Source organism: Protopterus annectens, chromosome 3.part1 (assembly GCF_019279795.1).
Source record: "Protopterus annectens isolate FY-2018-M chromosome 3.part1, PAN1.0, whole genome shotgun sequence".
NCBI lineage: Eukaryota > Metazoa > Chordata > Ceratodontiformes > Protopteridae > Protopterus > Protopterus annectens.
The window spans coordinates 65,382,059-65,409,268 of record NC_056732.1 but is presented as its reverse complement, the minus strand read 5'-3'; the positions used below and the strand labels follow the sequence as shown (position 1 = coordinate 65,409,268).

General features: G+C 40.7%; 1 protein-coding gene across 1 annotated transcript in view; it reads right to left on the bottom strand.

Annotated features, from left to right (window-relative positions):
- TBC1D31 (TBC1 domain family member 31) overlaps positions 1 to 27,210 on the bottom strand; it is a 1,335,355-nt gene that overhangs the window by 1,057,053 nt on the left and 251,092 nt on the right. The window contains exon 6 of the mRNA XM_044066576.1: positions 3,682 to 3,841. Coding sequence (XP_043922511.1) covers positions 3,682 to 3,841 — 160 coding nt within the window. The remainder of the gene's footprint in view (positions 1 to 3,681; positions 3,842 to 27,210) is intronic.

Below are 27,210 nucleotides of genomic sequence, written 5' to 3'. Positions count from 1 at the left end.
TGCTCAAATTGCAAAAGTACAATTTCAAAATGGACTACACTAAAGACAAATTTCTCTATCTGACTGATACTTTACCCAGATCACCCAAAATTACAACAGAACAGCTTAACACAGGGACGTTTGACTTTGATGTGATGTCAGTGCATAATTTTTCCTTCACTAGACGATGAGTTAAGAGATCGCACTCAGACTGATCCAATTTTGCAGAAGCTCAATCATCATATTAATGCTGGATGGCCGTCAAAGCAATCTTGTGTATCACCTGAAGTGCAAACGTATTTTCCTTACAGAGATGAATTGTTGATGGAAGATGGCATTTTCAATGGTCCTAAAATTGTTGTTCTTGCTTCCTTACAACAAGGATATATATAGATTTTGCATCATGGTCACCCAGGTTCCACATCCACTAAGAGAAATGGAACAGAGTTAGTATTTTGGCCTTCATTACCAAAAACCATTGATAAGAGTTCTTTCTTCCTGTTCAGTATGCAATAGTACTAGATCGCATTTCCAAACAGAATCACTTCAGCTAAGTCCAGATCCTGAGCTACCTTAGTCTACTGCAGCAACTGACATCTTTGAGTAGAACAATCAACATTATTTAGTTCTGGCAGACTCTTATTCGAATAGGTTTGAGATCGACCTACTACCTAACCTTAACTGCTGTAATTACTAAGGTGAAACATCATTTCTCAGTCCATGGTAGTCCACACAAACTTTTTTTCCTGACAATGGTACTCAATCTACTAGCCAGTTGTTTCAGAAATTTGCAAAAGAATGGGACTTTGTACGTCACCAGTAGTCCTGAATATCCTCAGCCCAATGGTCTAGCTGAATATGCAGTGGAGAGTGCAAAGCAATTACTTGAAAGGTCAAAGCATGACAATACCGATGTATTCCTGAATTTGCTTAATCTCAGAAACATACAGTGGATATAAAAAGCTTACACACCCCTGTTAAAATGCCTGGTTTTTGTGATATAAAAAATGAGACCACAACAAATCATTTCAAAACTTTTCCCACCTTTAATGTGACGTATAACCTGTACAATTCAATTGGAAAACAAAAAAATCTGTTCAGGGAAAAAATATAAAAAATAAAAAAAAGTACAATGCATTGGTTGCACAAGTCTGCACACCCTTAAACTAATACTTTGTTGTGTGTGCATACCCTTAAACTAATACTTTGTTGAAGTACCTTTTGATTTAATTACAACATTCAGTCTTCTTGGGTAGGACTCTATCAGCATGGCACATCTTGAATTGGCAATATTTGCCCACTCTTCCTTGCAAAAGCTCTCCAAATCTGTCAGATTGTGAAGGTATTTCTTGTGCACAGCCCTCTTTAGGTCACCCCACAGATTTTCTATTGGATTTAATTGTGGGCTCTGGTTGGACTATTCCAAAACTTTCATTTTCTTCTGGTGAAGCCATTCTTTTGTTGATTTGGATTTTTGCTTGGAGTCACTGTCATGTCGAAAAGTGAAATTCCTCTTCATCTTCAGCTTTCTAGCAGACGCCTGAAGGTTTTGGGCCAGAAGTGACTGGTATTTGGAACTGTTCATAATTCCCTCCACCTTGACTAAAGTCCTAGTTCCAGATGAAGAAAAGCAACCCCAAAGCATGATACTGCCACCACCATGTTTCACCGTGAGGATGGTGTTCTTTTGGTAATGGGAAATTTTGTTTTGGTGCCAAACATACCTTTTGGAATTGTGGCCAAAAAGTTAAACTTTGGTCTCATCAGACCATAACACACTTTCCCTCATGCTTTTGGGAGACTTGATGTATTGTTTTGCAAATTTTAGCCGGGCCTGGATGTTTTTCTGTGCAAGAAAAGGCTTCCATCTTAGTCAGGACATATGGAGAATACGGGAGATTGTTGTCACGTAGTACACAACCAGTACTTGCCAGAAATTCCTGCAGCTCCTTCAGTGTTGCTGTAGGTCTCTTGGCAGCCTCCATGAACAGTTTTTGTCTTGTCTTTTCATCAATTTTGGAGGGATGTCCAGTTCTTTGCAACATCACCATTGTCCCATATTTTCTCCACTTTTTGATAACTGTCTTCACTGTATTCCATGGAATATCCAATGCTGTGGAAATTTTTTTGTACCGATACCTTTCAACAATGAGATCCCTTTGATGCTTTGTAAGGTCTCTGCGAACCATGGCTTTTTCTGTAGCAGGCAACTGAGTAAATGTCAGGAAAATCCTACTAGGACAGCTGAACTTTACTTGGGGTTAATCAGAGTTTCTTTAATTGATGGCAGGTGTGTACCCAAGAAGACTGAATGCTGTAATTAAATCAAAAGTTGCTTCAACAAAGTATTAGTTTAAGGGTGTGCACACACAACAAAGTATTAGTTTAAGGCTGTGCACACTTATGCAACCAGCGTATTGTACTTTTTTTATTTTTTATATTTTTTCCCCTAACAGATTTGTTTTTCAGTTGAATTGTACAGGTTATAGGTCGCATTAAAGGTGGGAAAAGTTATGAAATGATTTATTGTGGTCTCATTTTTTATATATCACAAAAACCTGGCAATTTAACAGGGGTGTATAAACTTTTTATATCCTCTGTACCCTGTGATGATATTCTTGGCTCACCTGCTCAAAGACTACTTTCCAGGCAAACTAGAACTACGCTACCTATTTCTTCAAGTTTGTTGCAGCCTAAATCTAAGAACACTAAAACCACCAAGGCTCAACTGTTTAAGAAGCATAATATCTAGAAATCTAGTTACAACAGATCGAGCAGATTACTTTGTCCATTGAGGGAAGGAGAGATGGTATGAATCCAGACAACAAAAGGTTAGGATCAAATAGAACAGATCACAGGCATCTGTGCCCATCCGAGATCTTACTTGGTAAATTCCAAGGGTGTGGAGTATAGGAGGAATCACAGACATCTTCTTCCTGTACCAGAATCATCATCATCGTGATGCAGACTGTAAATCGAAGACTGAGTCAGACACTGTTTCCAGACCAGAAGGTGTTTACAATTCTGACTCCATTTCAGAAAGTGATTCGAACATTCCACAGGTCAACCATTTTACAGAAACTGTTCCAGTTGCTAAATCTAATACCCAGTTTTATGTCACACGATATGGACAAGTATCTAAGCCTAGTGTGAAATATGCAGCAATGTGGACTTGATTGAACATACATGTGCATTTAGTATTGCATAATGCATGACTAAGGATTACCTGTGATTTCTGCATGCCAACTAGTCTCATAACAATTGCATAATCTACTTCTCAAAGAGGGAGGATGTAGATCATAGTGTAAAGTATGTACTAAATCTTTAAGAAGCCTCAGAGGCTATATGTGCAGGTATATATTCCAGACATGTGCAATCCCTAGTGTCATTTTGAAGGAGCAGCCAGAGAGTGAGCATGCATGATCACAGCTGTTAGCTTGTATACAAATTAAGTTACAGTCAGTAAGCTTTTATAGTGATGTGTTTGTATAAAATAAAGCTGCTTAAACAGAACCCACAAAGACTTTTTTTTTCATGCCCCAGACACGAAAACAACAGTAGTTATTAACAGAGATTAAAACAAGTAGTAGTAGTAATAGTACCTTATCAAACACGGACAACTGAATATTTGTAGTTATTTTCTTACTATTTTGATAACATGAAAACCATGTAATAAAGGCTCAGAAGCAAAACATCACCAACCTGACTTGAGCCACCATCAAAACTGTCTGGAAGAAATTCTAAGTGCCGGACTGTTCGAACTTTTGGGGGTAACTGTATAATCCTCATCAGCTGCCTGGTATCTAGGCACCACAATTGAAGATAATTTGATTTTCCTCCACAAGCCAAAGTGCGACCATCCCTATAAAAACACAAAATTACACAAGGAGTGAGAAAATAATACTCTTTTTACGTCACAGATTCTTTAATACTGGTACTGAAATCAAGCTAATGAAATGCATTGGAGGAGACAATTGTACCCTTGCTATAAAATCCAGGAAATCACAAAATGTAGGAGTAAGCCACCTGCAGTCACATCACTGCAAAAGAATAAACAGCTCCTTGGTAGACCACTGATGAATGAATTTGTGCATTACTGTAAAACACTCTGGAGAGCTTCTTCAAAACAGCAGACTGTCAGTAAACAATACACCAACAAACAGGTCTTAACACTTGCAACTTGCTTAGAATGAAGAGCTTACTATATGACATCTTAAGCAAGAAATTACATACTATAAAAAATACAGTATGTAAAATACTCACTTTAAGAGATCTTTCAGGAGATGGCAATGTAATGTAAAGCATAGCACTCTTTACTCACATTGTGCCCCATTTCCTGGTTGTACGTTTTGCAGCAGTAACTATCGCCCCTTCTAGACACCAATGCAGGCCTTGTACCAAGCATGATACTGACTTAGGTAACACAAAGCTCTTCTATGGCACACTGCTTTGTTTTCTTCAGCTCTTCAAGCCTGTGATCCCATGGGGAAGAAAGTGTACTTAATGCAAGCAAATTCCAGTGCTAACACACCATGAATAAAACATCCAGAACATACTGGTGAATTTGCAAAGAGGAACACGCAGCAGTTACCTACGATGAGCATGCAGTTTTGCAATATAAAAAAAGCAGCATAGCAAAAACGTGCAATTAAGTAAACTAGCAACACCAATGAACTCTGCAAAGAGCAAAGCTATCCAGCACTAACCTATCAGTGTAGATGCCTGATGTAACTGCGAGGACTGAGATCCTTCGAAGGGTTGACAAGATAATCTTGAATGCAGGAGAATGTATGCTACATACAAAGTCTGTTGGTGAGGTAACTTGGATTATTCTCTTTGGTTTGGAGGTACAACAATCATGGAGTTGGTACATATAGTTAGTAAGGAGGGAGGGGCAAAGCAAAACCCTTCAATTATGTAACAGTGAGTCTATACATGGATATATATTTTTTGCTCCAGTTCTGGCTCCTCAACACTTGCAGACTTTGTGGTCTGTCACCATGATCATGCACATTTGTTCCTCATAAGTGAGAGGCAATCATGATGCAACCATCATTCAGGCAGCTACAAGGGGATAATCATACTATATTAAACCGTACACTTACACATCTCCAAAGATAATCAAGAGGTGAGGCAATCATCTCCAAAGATAACTACTTAATAGCTCGCCTCTCTTGTAAGCCTGACACATCCAGACAAGTGTCCTGCTAGGTCTCTGTACCTCCTTGAGATACACTTCTGGGATCGTAATGCCAGAAGACGTTTGTTCTGTGCCCGCCACCCAGGAAAAGGCAGGGTTATCATTGTAACTCATCTCCTCTCCTGGCTATCTCCCCCACAACATGTGCAATAAACTGAACTCAGCTCATATGTATCACAGTCATGGCTACCTCTCTGTATGACTATCATCATCACTTTGTAAGCAAAATGCGGTCTCGTGTGGTCCTGTCTGATTATGGCCAAGGTGGCAGCAAACTGAGCATGGTACACTACATCTTCCCAGATATAGTCTCCACCTCATCCTCTGGAATCCCCAAACAATACTAAGCAAAATGAGAGATATAATCCCTGTGCCCAGAGTCTGTGCCAAGCAGCCTTCTCCCAGTGGGCAATGACTGGTAGACCTTCCAGAGGATGTGTCAAGAGGACATTCACACAAAGTGCCTAAACCAACTGATCGAAATCTTCACAACACAATGGAAGGAGTGGTTGTACTCTGCAGTTCCAAACTGCCAAACTCCTCACCTTGTCTCTGAAAGTGTGCCCCACTACACTGCAAAATGAATTCATTTATACTGCTTGCTTTGGTGCTTTCACCCTTTCATTCACTAACCAAAGCCCAAGCCCATAGATGAGGACAAAATGTTGGAAGAGCAAATTATTGCAAGTAAGGACACGATGCATCCGAGCTGAGATGTAGGGTTAGAATTGCTTAGACATAGTAAGGCTTGACGATGTTTAAATGCTACTGACTGCCAAAAAAAAACCTTTACTAGAAAATCAAAATTTAAACCAACCATAACTAAAGTACGGAGTACTGCAAAGAAGATGGAAGAACTGAGGTGAGATCTTTATCAAAGGGAAGGAGCAAACTACATGGAAATAAATGGATTTTTTGGGAATAATACATGAATAATGATCAGGAAGAAGAGCAAAATTTATGGAAAAGCAGGAATTGATCAAGTTATGCAATATTGGTATGAATGAAAATAATTAAAAACAAAATGTGTGTGAATACTACATGAAAGTAATAATGGAAATGTTATGGTTTTCTTTTCCATTATTGTACGTGTAATCATGTCACTTTTTAAATACGCTTATAACTGACTACTAGGCTAACTGCCCTGAATCGGCAGTTGAGGATGGTGACCCTGACTGACTGATAAACCAAAGACTTAATTTTATGACTCAGAGTTGCTTTATTACCACAGACAAGTATAATGCCTGCAGAACTGCTGACAATGAACCAATTTGCTGGTCAATTTGTCAAGCCCTTCGACCCTCACTCATGAACAAGAACATAAGATACTTAAACTCCTCCACTTGAGGTAACTGTTTCATCTGCATACAAACAGAGGAAGTCACTCTCTTCTAGGAGAGAACTCTAACCTCTGATGTGAAAATACCAATTTTCATCCCAACAGTTTCACACTCAGCAACAAATCATTCCAAAACATGCTGGAGATCAGTCAAATTAGACACAAGACATCATTTGCATCTTGGGTCCTTAAAAGGGATACTCCCCAGAGCTTAGCTGAAACTTGTTATGTTCATGAAAACCACAAACAGAAGTGGAGGCAAGTCACAGCCTTGGCAGTCTCTTACCCTCACCTTGAATGTATTACACTGAATGCTAAAAATGCAGAAAAAAACTTTCACTTCTCAAACACAGGAAATGAACAGCATGTGGCAGCATCAGCCCTGTGACTTCATGGTGCTACAACACTCCTCAACAGACGTTCCAGTATACTTAATTTTGTGTGTTCTTAAAGTCCACAAAACGTATGTAGCTAGTACTGGTCAACTCCCATGAGCCTTCAAATATTTCTTTGACAGAGTCATTCAAATGTTCTGAGAAGAGGATGGAACCAGAAATATTCCTCCTGACTCGAAGGCTCAATTTCTGAATGAAGTCTCTTTTTCAAAAATGTGGAGTGTGCATTTCTGTTGAGCCTGGTAGCTGTTCTCTTCCTGTAGCTTTAACACACACAACCCAGCCTTCTCTTTGAAAAATAGGACCACTACGCTTGCTTGCTAATACAGAGGTAATGTCGCTGCAATCCATACATCACTGAAGAATCATGTTAACTATTATTACAAGACATAATTGTGAACCATTTATTTAAGAGTGAAATGTGAAGTTTTAATTGTTCTCATTTAACTGTTAGTTTGATACTTGATAAGCACACTTCTGAGTGTGTATCACCAGTGTATTGACTCCCCAAAAATGTCCATCTCCTTCAGCATTGCTGGTATCCACTCCAGCATCTCTACCATACATAAAGTGTTAAACTACTGCAGTGACATCATCTACTGAAATAGATACAATTCCACTATATGCTTCTGGCACTGCCTCCTAAGAGGAGGTCATGACCACCAGATTCAGGGATTTCTAAAAATGTTCCTTCACTATCTCAATAATGACCTCAGTTAAGGTCAATTGTGTTTCCACCCCTGCTGAGAACAACCTGGCAACAATCTCTCTTCCCCCAACTGAGTCACTGGATGGTTTGCCAGAACACTTTCAGGCCATCCAAAATCATCATCCATGGACTTCCCAAACTCTTCCAAAATCCAAACTTTTGTGTGAATAGAGTTCAACTTACACCTATGGAAGAGCTTCTCCCACATACCTGTGGATTATAGAACTATGAAATCTGAATGGATCCTGTTCGATATCTCAGCAACTGCATTAGTAACAAGAAGCTTTGATCAAACAGGGATCAATACTTCTCACGGCAGTAACCCTAGGACTCTCTGGTGGACACCAGTGCTAAAGGAAGCTGTCAGGTTAAATAAATTTATTTTATTATTATTTATTTAACATTTGTTTACTGGGAACGTCTGACTTGGAACAAAGCCAATTTTCACTGGAGACCTGCGGAGAAATGCTCCAAATGCATGTCTTTGCAAGACTGATGCTAAATGCTGATCCTGATGTCCCTAGCCTTAACTTATATGTGCAAACAAGCCAGGAATGCTACGGTTGTGGTTATCACTGAAGCAAAAACTTTGATTACTTGTCCCTGCTTATGTTCTTATCATAACGTTCCATGTGTGCTGTCGATCTTGACTAATGGGTTTGGTTCTGAACTCTGGGAACCGACTGAGCCGTTGTACATTGTAATAGAGAAACTGAAACAGGTGGCGTTTTCTTTTTTTATTTTTAAGAAATGTAGACATTACAATGTAAAAAAAAAGAGAAAAAAGCTGGACCAAAGCATGTTTAACTCAACAAGTTGTAATCCTGGGCTGTTGGCGATTAAAGTATATGTAGAAAGTACAGTTGTGTACACTTACCATAAATGTAGCTGTTCGAGTGTATTCACTGTTGCAGTCATTATATTTGGGTTATCTGCTTGCAGTAGCCCTCAGTCGGCCTGATTAACAAAGTCTTGGGTCCTGCGTCAGTTGCTGTCCCTTCTTCCATGACATCAGCTCATCAGGGGTATAAAACATGCAGCCGACACCATTACATCAGTTTTTCTTGCCCCAGATGTCAGGTGCCCCCCTAATGGGAAGCAATTAAATCTATAATACAAGGATATACCTCCAACAAAAAAGGAAATACACCAAAAAGCTTTTTGAACATAGTAAGTGAGAGTAGAGGTATAGCCAAAAGAAGAAAGGGGGCTGGAAGGAGGGTAACCAGGACTGCAACAGTGAATACACTCGAGTATCTACATTTATGGTAAGTGTACACAACTGTACTACGTTCTTCGTGTTTCACTGTTGTAATCATTACATTTGGGTAGATTCCCAAAGCTAAGGTTGGGAGGAGGAATTTAAAAAGAATTAGGACCAGCTATAAGACCATGCAAGACTGCAGTGGCAAAAGCAGCTCTGGATTTGGAGAAAATTTGCAAATGATAATGCTTGGTGAAAGTATGTACAGAACTCCAGGTAGCAGGTATGCAGTCCTGGTTGAATGGGGTCTGATGCCCTGTGGGATAGGTTTTCCATGGTGCTTATAGCAGAAATGAATGCAGTGGCCCATCCATTTTGAAATGGTTTGCTTTGAAATAGCTTTCCCCTCTGTCCCTGCAGCAAATGCCACCAGCAGTTGTTCAGATTTCCTTTGAGGTTTAGTCCTGTCCAAGTAGAATCTAAGTTGTCTGTGCACATCTAAGGAGTGTAGTATCCATTCCCCTTTGTTCTGTGGGTTAGGAAAGAAGGTAGGCAAATTAATAGACTGATTAAGGGCCACAATGGATACCACCTTGGGCATGAAGGAGGGATTCGTAATGAGGGACACCCTGCCCGCATGAAAGATGATGAAAGGCTCCACTGCCATAAGGGCCTGTAACTTAGATACCCTTCCTGCAGAAGTGATTGCTAAAAGGAAAGCTGTTTTCCAGGAAAGAAATTTTAAATTTGCAGTAGCAGCTGGCTCAAAAGGAGGAAGAGTGAGTTTCTCCAAGACAAAGTTAAGGTCCCAGGCTGGAGTTGGAGCTCTCCTCGGTGGCCTTAAATTTTTGGTCCCTCTGAGGAACTGCTTGAGCAGTGGGTGAGAGAAGAGAGGAGGCTCTGTGCTATAATGAGCTGAAATGGCTGAGGCATGAATTTTGATGGAGGAAAAGGACAAGCCCTTAAGAAGCACCTCAGTCAAATATTGTGGAATCCGAGGTAAACTGGGCACTGCTGCGCTCATCCCTTGAGATTGGTTCCAGGTACAACATCTTTTCCATTTTGCAGCATAAGATATTCTAGTACTAGGCGTCCTAGCCTCTAAAATTATATCCATCACTGATTTACTGAGGGGTGGTAAAGGAGAGATTAGGTAAGGCAGAATCTGGTTCTCCTGCTGAGACAACAGGGAAGGAGTCTGAGGCAGGTGCCATGGGGCCAAGCATGACACACTGCGCAGGAGGGGGTACCAGTGTTGGCATGGCCAGTCTGGTGCAATTAAAATCCTCCTTGGCTTATCCTGTTTGATCTTTAGTAGTACCTTGGTGAGCAGAGGCAGAGGAGGAAAGACATAAACTGATAGGTTTTTCCAGCTGAAGGATAGAGCATCCACTTTCCAAGCTAGTTTGTGGGGAATCCTTGTGTAAAATTTGTCCAACTGATGGTTCTGGGGGGAGGCAAACTGGTCTATATCTGGGCTCCTCCATTTGCTTGTCAACATGTTGAAAATCCTTGGTTCCAATTTCCACTCGTGTGGGTTCATGAGGTTTCTGCTTAGTCCATCTGCCAGTGTATTTAGTTTTCCTAGCAGGAATTGAGCTTGTAGATTCACTTGGTAGCTCACGGCTGTGTTCCACAATGCCATGGCTAGTCTGCAGAGTGTGTACCCCCCTGCTTGTTTATGTCCCACATGACCGTGGTGTTGTCCGTCTTTACCATTAGTTGCCCTAGAAGTATGTGGTCCTTGAAGGCTGTCAGAGCGTTCTGTACAGCTAACATTTCCTTTTGATTTATGTGTAGGTGCATTTGACTTGGGTTTCATTTGCCCCGAATGCACTTCCCTGCCAGGTGAGCCCCCCCCCATGCATAGTCTGATGCGTCTGCTGTTAAGGTTTGGGCGGCAGGAGGCAGTGTGAATGGTAGTCCCTTGTTTCGGTGGCAGGCCTCTGCCCACCAAAGGAATTCTAGGCATAGGCAAGGTATGATAGGAATCATAGCTTCTAGAGTCTGTGAATGTTGACAACATAGGCTTTTGAGATACCATTGCAGTCTCCTCATGTGCAGCCTTGCATATGGAATTAGTAGAATTCAGGAGGCCATGAACCCCAAAGCTTGCAGTATTTGCCTTGCAGATAACTGGGTTTTTGTGGCCACTTGTTTGAAGTAGGTTGTCAAATGAGTCCGTTTCTCTGGCATGAGAAAAGCCATCTGGGAAGTTGCATTCAAGCTTGCTCCCAGGAATATAATTTGTTGACAGGGTACCAGGTGTGATTTCTTTTTGTTTATGGTATACCCCAGACAAGTCAGTACCCTTTGAACAAAGGCCAGATGATTCAAAAGTATGTCCTGGCTTTCTGCCTAAATTAGCAATCGTCCAGGTATGGATATATTTGAATATTTCTTTGCGTGCAGAATGCAATGACTGGAGCTAGGCACTTTGTGAATACCCTGGGCGCAGTAGATAAGCCATATGGCAAGTGCAAAGAAATGATGGTGCATGTAGCCTGCTTTGAAGCGTAGGTGTCTTCTGCAAGACTCCCTGATAGGGATGTGCAGGTATGCTTCTTTTAAGTCTAGTGTTGCCAACCATGCATCTTTGCCTAGCATAGGAAGCAGCAGTCAGCATCTTGAATTTTGGAATCACCAGAAAGGTATTTAGAGAAGAAAGGTCCAGGATAGGACACCATGTATTGCCTTTTCTGGGTACCAGAAAAAGCCTCAAATAGAAACTTTGTCCCTTTTCTTCTTTTTGGTACCAACTGAATAGCCCCCCCCCCATGCTCAAGAGAGACAGTACTTAATTTTGGGCCTCTGCCCACTGATTTGAGGGTAGATCTGGCCACCCGCTTGGTGTTGGTAACATGTGGAAGTGAAATCTGCATCCTTGGGACACTATATTTAAAACCCATTTGTCCTGGGTAATGAGTTCCCAGTTTTTGGCCTGCAGACCAATCTTTCCACCTAAAGGAGGATTCAGCTGGGAAGTGCTTGGAAGTTTTAAAAGCAAGTAATTGAGACAGTTTTCCATAGGGGGGAGTCTCGCTACTCCCTGATTTGGGTGCGGAAACCCCCCACTGTTTAGTCCTGTGTGTCCCCTGGGACTGAAACCTGGGGTTTCTGCTATGTCTGGGTTTGGCTTGAGAAGACCTGGAAGGGGCTGGAAAGGACCAATTCTTAGAGGGCCAGTGCCTACTAAATCTAGGAGGCTGAACTTGTAAGAAATATTTTACAGTGTGCATAGATTTAGCTTTTTCTTCCATCTTTTTAAGAACTTTCTCAGCCTTGTTGCTAAACAGGCGGCCCTGATTTAAGGGAGCATCCAGCAATTTAGCTTTAACATGATCAGGCAAAGATTGCTCCTTAAGCCAAGCATGCCTTCTGAGCACAGACCCAGTAACAGCAACCCTGCAAGTGGCCTCTAATGAATCAAATCCACATTGCAAAGTATGTTTTCCAACCTGTTCAGCAGAATGCATTAAATCTTGTAGTTCTTTATTTTCCGCACAGTCAGGAATCAACATCATTTTCTGTTTAAGCAATCCAATAACATGTTGCTGATACTTTAACATATGAAACTGTCAGTTAAAGGCCCTAATGGCCAAGGTTGCAGAAGTGTAAACCTTCTTACCCCATCTATCCAGCGCCCTGGAATCTCTATCAGAAGGAGTAGGATTTTTAGCAGTAGAAGCCTTAATGCCTTTAGGTCCCCTGTGAAATAGTCTCTGGATCCGCAATAGGATTTTTAAAAGGAACTTGTGCATATCAGGAACCCTGTAATATCCGTCAGGTTTTCTGGGAGCAGGAGGCAAAGAATCAGGGGCCAAACTAGATTCCGAAAAAGCATCAACAATGTCTAGCACAGGAGGAATAGCTAAAGGCCTATGCTGAGGCAAGAGTAAGAAATCCCCTAAGCCTCTTTTTAGAATCAGAAAAATCCTGGCTCTCCCAGTGGAAATGCTCCCTCAGAGTATGTAAGGTTTCACCAAAGGAAAAATCCTCTGGAGGGGAAGCAGAGGGACTAGAGTCCTCTGCATCAGAGTCCTCATAAGTAGATAAGGGCAAAAGCAAATCATCAGAAGGACCAGAAAAATCAGAATCCTGGTCAGAAGATTCATAAACAACTTCAGTTCTAGGTCTCTTAGAAGGGGGAGGTTGGCTTCTCCTGATTAGAGAGTTATAAGATCTTCAGCTATTCTTAAAATTTGTTTTTTAGGCATAGAGGCCTGAGCATGCGGCCTGGGCGTCGTTATTTTAGGCATGGTTTGAGATTTAGGCCTAAATGAAGAAGGAGGCATCGGTTTAATATGAAAGTCTGTAGACATGAATACACCCTCAGAAGCCGGTGCCTGCACAGCAACTCCGGACCCATCCAAGGTAGAGACATCCATGGGTTCCATAGTTGAAGCATCTCGCGGCATACCAGACTCTGAATGGGTCTCAGTAGAGTCCAGCGAATCTGAAGTAGCAGGTATGTGAGTACCGGCGAACTGGCGACTGGCTTAGGAGAAGCGTTGTCAGCAGTTTTGGACCTTGGCTGCCTGTCTCTGTCTTTATCTTTGCGTTTTTTTTTAAATCCCGGTAGTCGGATGGCTAACCGACTACATTTCTGGATAATTAAACCGAGAACCAAAATATTTAGAAGAAAAAATATACCGACGATGGATAGTGCGCTGATTAAATAAAGCACAAAACTGACAGCAAGATACGTCGTGGTCAGGGCCTAGGCAAGGAATACAATACGAATGAAAATCTTTATGAGGTATTTGCTTTCCACAAGTAATGCAATTATTAACTTTTACTGACATCGGTAAGGAGCAAAAAAAAGTTTTCCCATCGGGGTACTTAACTTTAGTTGAAGACTTCGGTTCTGAAACTCGAAAATGAAATTTTCAGGAGTTGGCCGACCGGCACTTGCGAACTGCTTCTGCTTTGGGCACCGCACAGCAAGAAAGACTGGGGTAATGGTGTCGGCTGCATGTTTTATACCCCTGACGACCTGAAGTCATGGAAGAAGGGACAGCAACTGACGCAGGACCCAAGACTTTGTTAATCAGGCTGACTGAGGGCCACTGCAAGTAGATAACCCAACTGTAATGACTGCAACAGTGAAACACGAAGAACATCCGATATGTTGTCTTTTACTTCTGCATACATAAATATCTGAATTAATGCCCTTGGCATAATGTATTTGTAAATGCTAGTGAGTGTTAAAAAATGAGAGATCACAATGTAATAAAACAGTTTTCTTTGAGCAAATAAATGTTCAGTGCCAGTTGAGAAATCTGAAGCTAAAAACAGTTCTGCATTTTGATCTTATGTTTCCAAAGAAACAGGCTAACTATAAGTGAAGTCAATACATCAAGAAGTTTGAACACTGTTTACTGTGATAAAGCAGCTTTTCTGGTAACTAAACACTTTAATTAATTTACTAGAACAGCATATAACTTAGTTTTATTTAAAGATTAAAGATAGCCATCATACTTTTTCTTAAGGCTGAAAGTTATTTTTTTCTGAAAACATACAAGTTATTTTTCACACTTGGGAAGGTAACAAAGATAGTACAAGAACAGACAGCAATTAGTGTAACTACGAATACAGGCTGTAGCATGCGTCTTAGCATGGATAACCTTAATTTTATGTTAAGTTATGTCTGTGTGTGTAGCTGTCGATTTGAGACAATTGTCCCCATCAGGGTGGTTAAGCTTCATTATCTGAAGTAGTACAAAGTTTTGTGTGTTTGCTTAAAGTTAACAGGTTATTGGGGTGTTCTGGTGGATTGTTTGAAGGTTTTCATTAACAGAAAAAGTCTTGTAAAATGAGGCATGTGTTCAAACGGAGAAAACAAGAAACAACTGAATAAAAGATCAACCTCCAAACATTATTGGGTAAATGTAACACAAAAGCTGGAAACAGACATTTTAAAAAAGGCTGTCGTACATAAAGGTGGGAATAATAACTTATCATAATGGCTACAAAGTTTGTATTTTCAGCTTTTCCTGGTTAGGGCTCGCCACAGCGGAACTCCGGTCCACTAATGATTGGCAGAAGATTTTTTATGGTGCCGAGTTGCCAGCCCAATGCCCAACCTTCAGCGAAGGCACACCCATTCACGCATGTCTTTCGGAGGCCATTTGACCGCGGGGAGGACATGCAGACTCCACACAGAAGGCACTCCAGCCGTGAATTGAACAGGAGAACCTCTTGCTGTGAGGCAACAATGCTACCGCTGTACCACTGCAGCTTCATTATCATAATGGCTACAATAAACACATTATTTTGGAAAATGAATGGCCTCTCCGGAAAAGACAAAAAAGAAAAAGTACTGAATTACATTAAGAAATGCAAAATGAAAATAACAAAGCTGCAGGAGACGCACTTGGAAAGAAATTTGCATATAAATTTGATAAAAGGAAATTGGTTAGAATTAAAATGGCCCACAAGGGCAGCTAGCCTAATATTTACATAAGAACATATGACTGCAAGCTAGGAGCAGTCATTCAATCCCCAAATGATGTAGCTGTCCTGCTAGGAGATTTGTGTCAAATAAATAACAGTTGCCAAAATCATGGACTTAAATGCTAAAAAAAAATGCATTACTGTATCCTTTGGGAAGTTTTCTACCTCAGGGAGTTACCACACTGACAATACGCCCCTAAAAATTGACCCAGCTTTTCATTATTTGGGAAAATAGTGGAAAAGTGATTCAACTGTTGAGTAACATGTCCATTGTTGCAATAAAGTCCTTTTATATTGCCCAGATTATAAACAAAGGGACTGTGTCTAGATCTAGGGATATCATTGTCCCCTTTTACTCAGCCCTCGTTAGGCCAATCACTGAATATAATGTCGCATGTATCTATTCAGACATGTGTAACAACTGGGACGCCCACAAAAAATACCTTGTTAAAATGATACAAGACCTAAACAATATGTCCTACATGGACCGACTCAGAGCCTTGTCACTATACTCAGTATCCTACAGACTTCTAAAAGGTGACCTGTATCTGGCATACAAAACATCCTCCGACCTAATACTGATGGATTTACTGCACTTCAGCAAGCCAAATGGTATTAGAAGTACTCTGTCTAGGGATCTAAACCTCTTCTGCAACATCAATAGAACAGTTTGGAAAGACTAGTAGATCTCGAACAGCATTAAGGAATTCCCAATATTATTCTAGCATGTCCAAAGGTCAGTTGTCAATCTCCTCTCCGGTCCAGCTGGTGAATCTGGGAATCTTGAGGCAATGTTATAACTGCCTCATGTACACAGACAACCCTCTCCTCCTCCCACATAACACAAATACTTGCGAGAGATGCAGCTATTTAGCCAAACTGGAGGCTGAGCTCTCTCAACTCAGGACTGGCATGACCAGACAGGAGGAGAAGGCAACTACACACACCACAAAACCAGCCTCACATAATGCTACCACACCACTGAATCAAACACATAAACACACAAAGACATACTCGGAGGCTCTGAGTAAAAATTTACCTAAACAGCAGAGGCCTCCAAAGCAGACACCCAAACAACTGCTACCTCAAGACACCCCACAAGCAACACATAAACCACAAAAGCAGTGTGCAAAGCAGTCACAGCCCTTAAGGCCAAATACAACACCAAACATACTTGTCATAGGTGACTCCATAGTCAGACACACTGACGTCCCACTCACCAGGCTGAACAAGGAAAGGGTCACAGTAAGCTGCCTATCGGGCGCTAGAATCCGCCACATAACACAAGCACTCTGGTCACTCCATGGCAAGTACAAATATGACACAGTCATTGTCCATGCTGGTGTGAACGACCTGAGACGTACCTCCCTGGACTACATGAAAAGAGACATAGAGGAGCTCTCTGATTATGTAGCCCAGGCAGGTATGACTCTGACCCTGAGCAGTATCCTTCCTTCACCAAGAATGATGCCACAATATAGAGACAAGATGATCAGCTTTAACAATTGGCTTAATGTCTGGTGTCATTCAAAGGGGATCCAGTGTCTGTCTGCCTGGGATGACATGCTTGACTAGCCACGCTGCTTCGCAAGGGACGGCTTGCACCTGTCACCCCTGGGATTCCGGATATTGGCTAAGGCTCTTGCCACCCCATAGTGCCTTTTTTAGGCAAGGCTCAAATTCTAAACCTACCACCCTAGAAAACAAAAATGGGAAGAAACTGAGGGTAATGCTGCTCAATGCCAGAAGTCTAAATCTCAAAATGCACACACTCGAGGCCCTTCTCAGTATGGAGAACATCGATGTCTGTGCTGTAACTGAAACCTGGTTCAAGGCTCCTGAGAGCACCCGGCACTATTAGGTTTTACCTCATATCATGCGTTCCGCCCCAAAACCCGGACCACACCACAAAAGGAGGGTGTATCCATATTCATAAAGGATACCCACACCTCCAGGTTGGTGGCAACGCACTAAGCTCGGAAACCATCCAGGTGCAACTAACCATAGGCAAAACTGCTCTACAAATTGTAGCATGCTACAGGCCACCCTCTCAAACTCAGGAACCCCACACAGCCTTCCTGAAGACAATGGAGGGTATAAATGTATCTCCAAACACCATCATATTGGGTGACTTCAACTACCCGAATATAGACTGGGAACATTACTCAAGCCCTAACCTTTCTAGCCCAACGGTTCCTGGAGTTCATAAATTCAAATGCCATGGAACAGCTAGTCACTGTTCCCACGAGAGGAGAAAATATACTAGATCTCATTATCACAAACATGGGGACAAAATGCTCCACACCGGAAGTATATCCCTCATTGGTGAGATCTGATCATAAACTAATCTCACTGGAAATCCACATCCCGCCCCAAACAAAAAAGACCACAGTGAAGAACTTCTCTAAAGCAAACTTCACACTACTCAAGACTGGTGTGGTATCCTTCAAGGCCCCTGAGCCAGTGGAAACCACAACCCAAGCTGCGGAAGCCCTTACAAATGCCTTCTCTGAACACCTCCAGGACTGCATGGATCAGGCAATCCCAAATAAAACCAAGACTCTTTCCACAAAGGGCAAACGTCCAGTCTGGTGGACCCCAGCCATTAACAAACTTTACAATAAGAGGAGAAAGCTATTACATGATAGAACAAAATCCATAAAAGGGAAGTCACCCTGATCATTATTAGTAAAAAATACGAGCACTCATAAAATCAACTAAGGCCAATTTTGAGAGAAAAATTGCCATGGATTCAAAGGACAATCATAAGGCCTTTTTCAGCTATGTTAGGAACCTGGGTGGAAACTCCCAGATATGCTCAGAATTAGTCCAAAATGATACAAAAATCACTGAACCCACAGACATTGCCAACATACTGGCAGACAGGTTCAGTGCAAACTTCACCCCTCTCCCCTAAAGGAGAGATAACTATCCCAGCAGAGTGTAGCCTCCCAGACATCTCAAATGCGCAGGTGAAAGCTGCTCTCTCTAAAGCTAAAAACACAGCATCAATGGGACCGGATGGTGTCCCCGGCTGTGTGCTACACGAGCTAAATGAGGAATTAAACCCGCACATAAGGCAGCTGTTTAATCTCAGCCTTACCACAGGATAAGTGCCTAAGGAGTGGCGTACGGCAACTATGGTCCCACTCCACAAAGGCGGTGCCTCTACGGACCCTGGTAATTACCGCCCCATAAGCTTAACAAGTCTAGTCTGCAAAGCTATGGAGAGGATCATAATGGAGCTCATAAACAAAGATATAGGGGACTTGCAGACATTGGACCCGACCCAGTTTGGCTTCGTCAAGGGCAGATCATGCCTTTTGAACTTGGTCGACTTCTTCGAAACAGTCACCAAGGCCATTGATGAGGGAAAGGCAGTCCATACAGCCTACCTTGACCTTGCAAAGGCCTTCGACACAATACCCCACTCGGGTATTGTAGAAAACTTACCAGCTTAAATGTAAACCCATATGTCACAAGATGGGTTGCAAACTGGCTTAAGGACAGAACCCACAGGGTTAGAGTTGCTGGCGCTATGTCAGACTCCAAGCCGGTCACAAGTCCCACAGGGCTCGGTCCTTGGCCCCCTATTGTTCGGCATCTACTTCTCAGAAGTACAGGCCAACATGGGAGGACTTTGGCTGACAAAGTTTGCAGATGACTGCAAACTAGGCGCCATAGTGGAAAGTGCATCGGACACTGATATCCTTCAGAAGGGACTCACGGAAACAGATAGCTGGTGCCAGAGCCATGGCCTGAAGTTAAACGCCAAAAATGTATAGTCATACCCTTCGGGAAAAACAAGGTAACCCCAAGCTACCATATAGGTGGCAATCCACTAAGCACAGAAGCGGTTATCAGGGACCTGGGGACCCAGGTTGACAGTGGCCTTTCTTTTGACACTCACGTTGCTAAAGTGGTTAGAAAGACCTTCTACATTGCCCACCTGATCATGAAGGGATTCACATCCAGATCTAGTGAGGTCATTGTTCCCCTGTACTCTTCACTTATCAGACCAATGATCGAGTACAATGCCCCATTCGGGATGTATCTCACCCGACATCTGCAGCAATTGGAGAGACCCCAAAAGTTCCTCACCAAAAGGATAAAGGGACTCCAAAATCTGTCATATGCTGCCAGATTGAAGAAACTCCAGCTCTATTCAGTTGCATACCGTCTGCTCAGAGGTGACATGTGCCTGACATACAAGGCCATGTCCAACCCGGAATTAATGGACATGCTCCACCTCAAAAAATCCAAATCCACCAAAACCACTAGAGCAAGCGACTTAAACCTTAGCACGGATATAAATAGGACGTGCTGGAGGGATAGATTTATCACTCAGAGACTCCCTATGCTGTGGAATAAAATCCCGGTCCATGTGAGGCAGAGCACCTCGCTGGCTCTGTTCAAGAGAAATCTTGACCTGTGGATGGGAGATCGTAGGTTTATCCCGGGAATCATCTCTGTGTCACTGCTGGACAGAGGCACAACAAACTAATGGGCACAGTATTTTTTCATATAAGGGGTGGCGTAAGCCACAAAAATTTGGGCTAGGCTTATAAATGCCTTAGGGCAGATAGCCTAGTATAAACCTATGAACCTATGAGCATACCGTTGCTCTGCAAAGGAATTCCCATCCACATAAAAGTTCTTTACTGTCCATATTCAAGTGTAGCGCGGATCCATGGATGAGGAAAAAAAAATTACCCAAGGACTGCACCTTGTACTACTAATGGACAGAGGCAGTTCCTAAATGCTTTACTCTGTGCAAGTGTCCCCTCAAATTATCTAAAGTATGATCCCAGTTATTCTCAATATGGGCAATATATAATTAACGACCATGGGATAGGTAAGGCCAATCTCTAACCAAATGAGATGGGTTAATTCAAGCACAAAAAAGGAAAATGGCTCACAAGGGCAGTTAGCTCAGTACTTACCTATGAACCCATAAGAAAGGGATTTCAGGTGGAATATTCTGTAGAGTATCAGGGACAAAGGAAAAGGGGAGTACTTATACTAATTGCTAGATGAGATCTAATAGTGACAGAACAGGAAAAAAGGTACTAATTGTAGACATGTGGTAAGTAATGGTCTACTGGAAAGGGAGGAGGAAGATTAAAAGCAACAACAAGAAACAGCAAAATAGTCTTAAAAAAGACTAAAAAGTCACAAAAACAACACGGATTTCACGTTGAAAAATTTAATAAAAATTCAAACTGTCTTAGTGCCTCGGCCACCACAGCCTTCAATGAGTTGCTGGCGCTATGTCAGACTCCAAGCCGGTCACAAGTCCCACAGGGCTCGGTCCTTGGCCCCCTATTGTTCGGCATCTACTTCTCAGAAGTACAGGCCAACATGGTACAAGAGTAATAGTAAAAAAACATTCCCTTTTATACACACAATCAATTAAATAGACTCCATCCCCCATCCAATTAATGAACTAATTAACCAGTTCATAGTACTGAGTTCAAAGTGAGCAAAAGAATAATACTATAACAAATACAACAAATGCAAACATTAAAAATGCACAAATATATATTATATATTAAAGTAAACACCTCCAATTAACTTCTGTATTCAAACCCATTGGTGACAATGTATTGTATACGTTAATATAAAAATAGTTTCCTTATATAATAACATATTTTTTAATAATTTGGCATCCCCTTTCTTCACAAAAACTTGTTCTAATATAGTTGCTTGCAATAAATTAGCATTGCAACTATGCTTTTCCATAAAGTGCACTGCAACTGGTCTTTCCAATGCTCCCCTTTTAATATCATGAACATGCTCCTGCAACCTTATTTTAAATTTTCTTTTTGTTTCCCCAATACAGAAAAGGTTGCAGAGACATCTAAGACAATAAATAATACCTGAGGTATAACAAGAAAAACATTTCTGTGGTCTAAATATTTTATGGTGGTGGTGTAGCTTGTTGCCGCATAGTTCATAGTTTGACGTCGCTCGTTTCTCAGTTAATTAAGCTACTACTGTGTGACGACATGCGTGATGGGCGTTCCCGTTGAAGGTTGTGTTGTCGTAGAGCGCGGCAAGCCAAAAAAACATTGCTAATCATTAGCAGCGCGGGGAGTTCGCGTGGGCGACCCCTAACCGGGAAAAGCCGAAAGACACAGACATTCTAGAAAAATGCAACTTAAGGGGCATATTATGACATGGTATAGTTCCAAAAATGGACACTGAAAGATTCAATTTATCAGTTGGACAAACATAATATGCCCTAATTAACTTATCTCCCAAATTCTGTCCTCTATAATAAGCCACCTGAGGAACATTGGGAATAAATTTATTCACTAGTTTGTCTTGTGTTAAAAATTTCCAATAATATTTTATAGATTCCCAAATTTGTTCACTCAGTATATTATAAGCAGTAACAAAATAAATATTAACTTGTTGTGTATTATTCCTCTGTCGTTGTTTTTTTGTCCCACTCCAGTATAAGCATTATTTCTTTCATGCTTTATATTAGCTTTTAACAGCTTTTCAATTGATTCAATAATCACCTGCATAGTATAACCCCTTTGTAAAAACATATCAATTAATTCATTAATCTGTCTTACTAAATCTAAACTATCATTGCACAATCTAGATAATCTAACTATTTCTCCATAAGGCAAAGATCTTAATGTATGAGGTGGATGGCAACTAGTGCCGAATAAATATTGATTACCATCAATAAATTTTCGATGGACCGTAGTAAGAATGTGTCCATCTTCCCCTCCTACCAGAGAAATGTCTAAAAAATTAACTTTAGTACCAAATTGCAAACCGTCAGATTTAATGTTATATCTATTATTATTGATATCAGAAACAAAAGTAGATACTAAATCAAAACCCCCTTTACATAAAAAAAAATCAAATCATCAATATAACAAAAGTAAAATAACATATTATTCTGTACAAACAAATTAGTGTAGATGTATTCCAATTCAAATTTAGCCATAAAAAGATTGGCATACATGGGGGCAAAAGGTGCCCCCATGGCCGTGCCTCTCAGTTGATGGTAAATCACCTCATTAAAGCTGAAAAAATTATTAGATAAACAAAAACTAGTTAGGTCCAAAATATAATGTGAAACAGGACCATCACCCAAGAAATAATGCAATGCCTGCATACCATCGATATGGCTAATATTTGTATATAAGCTAACCACATCTAAACTAATCCAAAACATATCATTAGTCCAGAATACATTAGATATCTTATCAATAAAATCAAAAGAATTTTTAATATAAGAATCAAGCTTTTCTACATAAGGTAACAAACATCCATGTATTACCACACCAATATTCTGTAAAAAATAATTAGTAGCTGCCACAATAGGACGACCAGGGGGGGTTAGATGCAATTTGGGAAGACAATAAAAAGTAGCCAGTTGACAATTATCTATACAAAATTTAGTATTGAGATCCTTTTTACAAAAATAACCCAAACGCACACCTTTCTCAATAAAAGCAGTAAATTCTTTCATAGCATTCAATTTTACTTGTTCGCTAATCTCATATGTTAGAGTGTCATTTAGATGTTGCATACACATATCATGATATTGAGTACAGTGAAGTAAAACAATTTTATTGTCTTTATCAGAAGGCTTAATAATTAAATCATTTCTATTCATCGATTTTTTTAAAGCAAACTATTCATTTTTGTCATGTTAAAGTGCCAAGAACTTTTGTCACATGAATTCACAAATTCTTGAGGTGAAAAGTGAAGCATTTCAGAAAATTGCATAACAGTATTATTAGTATATGGAGGTATAAATTTACTGCGAAAATTAATCCCCTCAGTATTCAATAATGTATAAGCATTAAGTGAAACAAAGTCACCATCATCTGATAAACAAGAAAAGAAACTGTCAACACTCACAACACTATCAGAACTATGCGCACAATTATATGTACAGACTCGTTTATCCCCTTGTGCAAAATATCATTTTAAATGTAACTTCCTAATAAATCTAAAAACTTCTTGCTTTATAACATAATTCCTAGGAATAACAGTTGGCACAAATTTTAAACCCAACTGAAGAACTGAAATTTCTTCATCTGATAACACAGACCCAGATAAATTAACAACATCTGATACAGTAGCAGATGGAAAGATAGTGTAAGAAGCATTAGTTCCATCTGCCTCGTTTAAATGCTTGTTTAAATTGTCCCTTACGTGTAGGAGAAAAGAAACCAGTTCCTTTTTTTTTATTACCTCTTTTGGCATTCTCTTCGTTGTCACAAAACGCTGTCTGTGGGCTTCTGGATCTTGTGCACCCGGTAATGGGGGGAATTCATGAATGTCCCCTTCTGAATCTGTAGTAAAGCCTACCCCCTTAGACGAGGCAAAAGAAACAGAAAGTTGTTTTTTATTATGATTTCTTTTTCCCGCTTGCCCTGAGCGGAAATTTTGTTTATTTTTCCACAGGAAAGCCCACCCATTAGCATAGTCCCGAATATCTCTTTTAATCTTGGTAGATTTAAGGTGGACCTGATCATTCTCAAATTTATTCAATTTTTCTTTAAGATTTTTAAAGATATCATTAACCTTTCGGTCCCCTATTTCACTTAATAGTTTAGAATGCATATTCTGTAGCTCCTTCTGAAGTTTATTATGTAATAATTGCTCCCTTTCCACTAAAATGTTAACAAATTCCATGGCACAAGTATGTGCTGCGGCTAACCACCGATCTTTAAATATTAAATCAGTATTATCTGAAGTGTCAAAGGGAGTCGCTGGACTTTTAAATGCCCTTAACCCTAGTGGAGCAATATTTAACTCAGTATACCTTGTTAAGCCTAATAAATTAAAATGACAGTGTGTCTCCTGAAAGATAAGCTTTTCAAAACTGTCCACAATCTCCTGTGTTTCTTGAGAAAACATACCCGCAATGGAACCACCAAGAGTCCCAAACAGGTTGAGAAATCTTTGTTTTCTATCTTCCATAAATTTGAATGTGCGGTCCGCAGGAATAAACTCACCATTAGGCACAGCTGTCGACACAGTTGTAGGCAAAACAGTTCTAGTACTACCAACATTCGGAACATGAGCTGTAGTTAATAAAATCTGAGCAGCAGCAGGAACGTTGGTCACATTAACACTATGAGGGGCAGTAATAGAAGTAGAAGCTGGTAAACCATGAATCAAAAAGTTATCCATGGTTTTCTGTGAAGTCGTACCCGATGCACCTAGAATTCCCGAACCACCAGGAACCGGAGGGGTAGCAGAGCCATTATTAACAGGAATAGAGTCTTCCCGAAAAACTCTGGGAATATTCAACAAGGAATCCGAATCTATAATCCAAAGCAACAACAAGAAACAGCAAAATAGTCTTAAAAAAGACTAAAAAGTCACAAAAACAACACGGATTTCACGTTGAAAAATTTAATAAAAATTCAAACTGCCTTAGCGCCCCAGCCACCACAGCCTTCAATGAGTACAAGAGTAATAGTGAAAAAACATTGATTGTGTGTATAAAAGGGAATGTTTTTTCACTATTACTCTTGTACTCATTGAAAGCTGTGGAGGAGGAAGATTACACTGGCATGTAGTTATATTCCACCTAAAACTATTATGAAGTTTAAGAAACATTTGGGAGAAATAATCAGCTTTCAGCAAGGAATATTACTTACAGTTGGTGACTGGAACTTGATTTGCAACAATGAGGATGTAGCTGGGAGACCTAGAAGGGAAAATATAAAAAAAGGGTAGATTTCTGAAGAAATTTATGAAAATATTTGGTATGGAAGACAAATTCAGTAGCAGGAACTCCAAGAGAATTTACATATTTCCCAAGGTACGATAACTGGTCTAGACTAGACAAAAATTACATTTCACTGGAATATGTGCATTTAATTGAAATTTTGACACACATCCAATAACTATTTCAGATCATGTGTCAATAACAACTAAGATAAAAGTTGCAGGGTACTGAAGTAAAAATGAGAGAGACACTGGCAGTCTACCTCCTATATGTTAAAAAGACAGGAATTTAAGGAATGGGTAGTGGAAATTATTTGAGCGTTGCTAGGGAAGATAAAATTCTTTAGAAGTTACAGCTAGTGAGTGGGGTAAAATAAAAGTGGAGTTTAAAAAAGGTAAAAATAAAAGAAAAAATGGGTACAATTAAGTAACCAGAATTTAGAGGGACTGACAAAGGTTACAGTATAGTAGAATAAGGGGGATCTCACAGTACAAGAAGAAAAGCAAATGCAGACCGTTAAAGATAAAATAAGAAAGTATCTAGATAATATGCATGAGTTTAGATAATTGCTGTTAAGCAACTGTTTTTGTTAACTCCACAGCACAACAATTACAAATATGACTCTGTGATTGTCCATGTTGGTGTGAATGACCTGAGACGTACCTCCCTGGCTACATGAAAAGAGACATGGAAGAACTCTCCGATCTTGTATCCCAGGCAGGTATGACTCTACCCCTGAGTAGTATCCTGCCATCGCCCAGAATGATACCACAGTACAATGGCAAAATGATTGACAATTGGCTAAGCTTCTGGTGTTATTCTAAGGGGATCCAGTATCTGTCTTCCTGGGACATGGTGGACAGACCACGATGCTTTGCCAGAGATGGCCTGCACCTATCACGCCTGGGATTCCGGATACTGGCAAAGGCTCTTGCCACCCCTATATACCTTTTTTAGGCAAGGTTCAAATGATAAATTCACCACCATAACAGGAACAGGCAAGCAAAAACTGAGGGTAATGCTACTCAATGCTAGAAGTCTAAATCTCAAAATGCACTCACTTGAGGCACGCCTTAAAATGGAGAACACTGATGTCTGTGCAGTGACTGAGACCTGGTTCAAGGCTCCAGAGAGCACCCCTGCATTACCAGGCTATAACCCATACCACACTTTTCGGCCATCTAACCTGGACTGGAACACTAAAGGCGGAGGTGTGTCCATATTCATTAAGGATAGCTACACCTCCAGGCTAGTTGCTCAGCATAATGCAGCCGAGGTTATCCAAGTGCAACTAACTCTGGGCAAAACTGCAATCCAAACTGTAGCTTGCTACAAATCCCCCACCATGCCCCAGGATTCCCACTCCTCTTTTCTTAATATACTGGAAAATATTAGGGTTCAACCAAACACCCTAATATTGGGCAATTTCAACTACCCCACCATTAACTGGGAAAACTACTCATGTACTATTTCCTTCGCTCCGCGCTTTCTGGAATTCATAAATTCCAATGCCCTGGATCAACTTATCCACACTCCCACCAGGGGCAACAATATCCTAGACCTAGTCATTACCAACATGAGTGACCTGTGTTGCACGCCTGAAGTTAACTCCTGGTTGGTCAGATCTGACCATAAGGTAATCACCCTAGACATACATATCCCATCCCCACCCCCCATTAAGGAAACCACAGTAAATAATTTCTCCAAAGTCAATTTCATGCTTCTTACGACAAAAGTGGTGAACTTCATGACACTCATGCAGATGGACTATACAGTTACGACTGCTGAATCCTACACAAATGCACTCTATAAGCACTTACACGAGTGCATGGATCGTGCTATCCCAAACAGAACCAAGACGTTATCCTCTAAAAAAAAGGAAGCCAATCTGGTGGTCCCCTGCCATAAACAAACTCTACAACAGAAGGAAGAAATTGTTGCAAAAGAGAGTAAAATCCCATAAGTGGAGGAGCTCCCTGGTCAGCCTCAGCAAGAAGCTGAGATCCCTTATAAGATCCTCCAAAGCTAGCTATGAAAATAAGATTGGTACTGATTCTAAGGGCAACCACAAAGCATTCTATAGCTATGTCAAGAATCTCAATGGCAACACCCAGATCTGCTCTGAGTTACAACACAATGGCACAAAAATTACAGAACCAACTGATATTGCCAACATCCTGGTAGATAGGTTCAGTGCTAACTTTACCCCCATC